Source organism: Vombatus ursinus, unplaced genomic scaffold, assembly GCF_900497805.2.
Source record: "Vombatus ursinus unplaced genomic scaffold, bare-nosed wombat genome assembly UNPS02009205.1, whole genome shotgun sequence".
NCBI classification, from domain to species: Eukaryota; Metazoa; Chordata; class Mammalia; order Diprotodontia; family Vombatidae; genus Vombatus; species Vombatus ursinus.
Genome location: NW_020948983.1, coordinates 10,556,866 through 10,561,445, shown reverse-complemented (window position 1 = coordinate 10,561,445; position 4,580 = coordinate 10,556,866). Strand labels below are relative to the sequence as shown.

The following is a 4,580-nucleotide window of genomic DNA, read 5'->3' as shown; positions in this document are numbered from 1 at the left end:
GAGAGCGAGAGAGAGAGAGCGAGAGCGAGAGCGAGAGCGAGAGAGAGAGCGAGAGCGAGAGAGAGAGAGAGAGAGAGAGAGGAGGGGTGTGGGGGAAGGGAGAGAGGGAGAGGAGAGAGCAGAGATAGAGAAAGAAGAGAGAGAAGAGACATGGAGAGGGGAGGGAGTGGGGCGGGGAGGGGGTGGAGGAGGGTCGGGTTCCCACGTGGGGACTGACGCTGGCTGCTCAGCAACGCCGGCTTGATCCTGGGGCTATAAAACCAGTCCACAGTGAGGGAAGACAAGAGCACTGGTTCCCGTTCTATTGCAGACGCCAAGAGGCGCGCCACTGTCCTGGCTCCCTGGACATCCAGCCTGGATCACTCACTCCTCCTCGATTCAAGTCCGCTTGCCCCAATCCCAACGAGGCCCAGTCCGCGTCTAACTTGAGACTCGAGCTAGGGTACTGTCCAACCAACCTTGGCACCTGGACTAGGCAGAGCCCAGGCGCAGAAGAACGCCGCGGCAACAGCTAACAAAGGATAGTTTTTCTTCACCCGACAATCTGAGGAAGGGGACCACTTCTCGCTCTCCATGCCCCATGCCCAATTTCCCCTGCCACTGGGAGTCTTCAAGATCCACCTGTACAACCCATTGGGGCGCGCAAGTTTAGAGATCTCTAGGCGGGGATCTGAAGAGAAAGAAGCTAACTCTGGCCTTCCCTGCAGCGTTGTCCTGTGGAGGAGAGAAATCCAATAACTGTCTAAGGGCTTTTAGAAAGCAGGGAATCAGTTCTCTCTTCTCCCTTAACTCCCTATCTTCCTGGCAACACCGGAGCCCCCAGGCCCCTTTTCTGAGACCTGAGTTGGGGGCGGGGTTCCTATTGAGCAGCCTTCACCACGGTAAGACAGACTTGCTTTCCGCTCCAGATCTGAAGCAAAGAGCCATATATTTGTTGCCACCCTTCCAAATAAAAAGGGTACAGATTCTCCTCTTTTTTCTCCCCTCATCTCTTTCCTCTTGGAGAATCAGGATTTCTCCCCCTGCTTGGCCCTGCGTTTGGAAATAAAACTTGGATTTACTGAGTAGGGAGTGGGAGAAAAAGGGAAAGAGAAGCCGTCCGGAGACCTAGCCCACGGTGAGGTTGGGGCTATTGTGATCTTCCCGGTAGCTGCTGCGGGCTAAAAGGAGGACTAAGGCCATGGGCAGTTAGTTACATTCACAGCACTATTCCAAATTCCCTTCTTTCCTTCCCCCCTCACCACCTTTCTGGATCCCCTCCCCAAAAAAGCAGCGCCCCATGTGAGCCACCAAGAGCTTTCTTGGGGTGGGGGTGGGGGTAAGGGAAGAGAACTGACATCCCGGAGGAGAAAAGAGGACAGAGTTGGGACTGAGTGGAGGGGAGGAGGAGCTTGTTTTCATGTTACACCAGGAGCACCCGCTGGCGGAGGGGAGTTTCGCCCCTATGGGGTCCCTTCAGCCGGACTCTGGCAATGGAAGTTTAAACGGAACTGGGTCCTGGCAGACTCCCTATTCACTGCAGGTGACCCTGACCCTTGTCAGCTTGGCTGGGCTGCTCATGCTGCTAACTGTGTTCGGCAACGTGCTGGTCATCATCGCAGTGTTCACCAGTCGAGCCCTCAAGGCGCCCCAGAATCTGTTCTTGGTGTCTCTGGCCTCGGCTGACATCCTTGTGGCCACGCTGGTCATCCCTTTCTCGCTGGCCAACGAAGTGATGGGTTACTGGTACTTCGGCAAGGTGTGGTGTGAAATCTACCTGGCACTGGACGTACTCTTCTGTACGTCCAGTATTGTGCATCTGTGCGCCATCAGCCTAGACCGCTACTGGTCCATCACTCAAGCAATCGAGTACAACCTGAAGCGGACACCCCGGCGCATCAAGGCCATCATCTTCACAGTGTGGGTCATCTCGGCCGTCATCTCCTTCCCACCCCTCATCTCCATCGAGAAGAAGGGAGGTGGCGAGCAAGTGGAGCCTCTGTGTGTGATCAACGACCAAAAGTGGTATGTTATCTCCTCCTGCATCGGTTCTTTCTTTGCCCCCTGCCTCATCATGATCCTAGTGTACGTACGTATCTATCAGATCGCCAAGCGTCGCACCCGGGTGCCGCCCAGCCGGCGCAGCGATGGCAGCGAGGCTGCTGAGCGCCGTCCCAACGGGCTTCCAGACCGAGGGGGTGGGGAAGGCCAGCCCCTGCCCGCCAAGCTGAACGGGGCTGGAGAGCCGGTCCCAGCTGAGCAGGAGGTGAACGGTCTGGACTTGGAGGAAAGCTCCTCATCAGAGCACCCAGAGCTAACACCGGTCCCCCCTGGTCCCCGGAAAGGGGAGCGGGCCCCCAGGGGAAAGAGCAAGACAAAAATGAGCCAGGTGAAGCCCGGTGACAGCCTGCCCCGGAGAGGGGGTGAAGAAGAGCGGGGCGCCAAAGCATCTCGCTGGCGAGGGCGCCAGAACCGTGAGAAGCGCTTCACCTTTGTGCTAGCCGTAGTGATCGGGGTCTTTGTGGTCTGTTGGTTTCCCTTCTTTTTCACCTACACGCTCACTGCAGTCTGCTGCTCCGTCCCCCGCACCCTCTTCAAGTTCTTCTTCTGGTTTGGTTACTGCAACAGCTCACTCAATCCGATCATCTACACAATCTTCAACCATGACTTCCGCCGGGCCTTCAAGAAAATCCTCTGCCGGGTGGATAGGAAGCGCATCGTGTGAAGTGAAGCTGCTACCCCACATGCCTCCACCCCCTCCTCTCCTCATTCACTCCCTGCAGTGCCCCCAGACCTTCCCAGTCTTGGCCTCTTGCTGTCTCTTCCCACCCTAGGGATCCCTGGCAAGCTGGGAGGATTGCTGCTTTGAGCGACAAAGCCCTGTTGTCTCCACCCTTGGAATAGAAACCAGGCAGAGAGAGAACACTCTGACCAGGGCAGACTAACAGACAGACGGACTCAAGTAGGTGAAAGATGACACTATGGGAACAGTACTTGCACAGGCGCCTGGCTCTGTGTAAAGAGACTCATGGTTAACCCAGATGTATAGGGCGCTACAGCCTCTAAGACTCCTTCCTGATTCCAAAACTTCCGAAGGGGGTGTTCTGCAAAGCCTGGCTTGCCTTCCCAGAGGTGGATAGCATCAGCATTCACTCATTGTGAAGTTCCAGTTGGGAAAACCTCCTTCTTTTCTCCAGATCATTTCAGGCCCCAGCTAGGGACCGACAGCTGACCTTTGGCTGCATGCTACTCCATAGGGCAGTATTGTTTCCAAAAGGTATTTCCCTTTAAGGTGTTGCCCCAGGCACCAGAAGCTAGGCTCAAATTCCGCTTTGTGCTTGGGAAAAGAGAAAGTTGGAATTCTTACAAAGAGTTAATTAATAGTTGCAGCCAGGCTTTTTGCCAGGGCTAATTGCCCTTTTCCCTTATGATTGTAAATCTGCACTCTTTAAAAAATAGTAAACATGGGGTTACCTGTATCGTGTTGTAACTGATTGGTGTTGATATAGGTGTTTGAATTTCTACCACTGGACTCACCTGCGAGAAGGAAGTATTGTCTCTCCCAGAGAGTAAAACTCTTTGGCTGTGTAAGGTGGTTGTTACTGTTTTGTTTTGTTTTTTTTTTTTTTTGGCTCCCTCCCCCTTTTAAAGATCCTCTGGTGTCTTTTTCACCAGCAACTGGTGATTATCCCTGTGGATCTGGATGTGGTTTGATATTTCCTGACAGGGAAATATTTCTGTACATTTTCCCTGTGCCTAACAGCATAATTGCCTTTTCCTGTGTAAATATTACAGTAATAAATCAAGGCAGAGTTAAAGGAACTCCTGACTTACCTTGAACCTCCCCATGACATTATTATTTCATTCTTAGAATTGCAGCCTCAAATTCTCATTTGAAAACAGGACTCATCACCCCATTCTTTTCACCATGAAAACAACTATTTATATACGATATATATAAACCCTCGCCAGTGAACATTGACTAATGGGGAAGAGGGAGCACCTTAACTCCTGTCTTTAGAGACAGAGGGGTAGAAATTATGTGGGCAAAGCAACCTGCCTAAGGCAAACAATTTGAAAAGACGGTTGGACTTGCCTGCCAAATTGTACAGTTACTGACAAAAGAGTTTCTCAGTGTCAAAAGTATTGTCCTTTTTCTGCTTTCCTTGTTCAGACCACATTGGTTATAAACTCAGAAGGTGGGGTGTGGAGGTCTGAGACAAATGTTTACATCAGCATTTCTATACATGTTCTTTCGATACTAAGTCTTCAAGGACTGCTACCATATTTCACCAAATGGGGAAAACAAAGTCATCAGATGTTACTAATAATGAATTTTTTTAAAAAAATAAAAGTTTACAGATCAAATGTGAAATAAACTAATTAAATGTTCCTTCCTCTTTTCTTTTTTTTTTTTTTAATGCTTCAAAATTCTAAGCATTGGACATAGCATCCAACCTGTTGAACCAGACATTTCCTAAGAGTTTTTGGGGAAAAGAGCATATGTTATTTCCATGAATTTCCGTAGTGTAGCCTCTCATATCCTACTTGAATGACCCCAGTTTATACAAAATGACGTGGCTTTTTTTTCAGGGCTCTAC

At 50.8% G+C, this 4,580-nt stretch overlaps 1 protein-coding gene across 1 annotated transcript; it reads left to right on the top strand.

Annotated features, from left to right (window-relative positions):
* Nucleotides 1-280: 280 nt before the first annotated feature.
* ADRA2A (adrenoceptor alpha 2A) lies at nt 281-4,371 on the top strand. The gene has a single exon (XM_027852245.1). The coding sequence runs from the start codon at nt 1,400-1,402 to the stop codon at nt 2,702-2,704; it is 1,305 nt and encodes a 434-aa protein (XP_027708046.1). The 5' UTR covers nt 281-1,399; the 3' UTR covers nt 2,705-4,371.
* The last annotated feature ends 209 nt before the right edge of the window (nt 4,372-4,580 follow it).

Excerpts from the sequence above, each read along its gene's own strand:
- ADRA2A (XM_027852245.1), top strand. The coding sequence starts at position 1,400 with ATGTTACACCAGGAGCACCCGCTGGCGGAGGGGAGTTTCGCCCCTATG.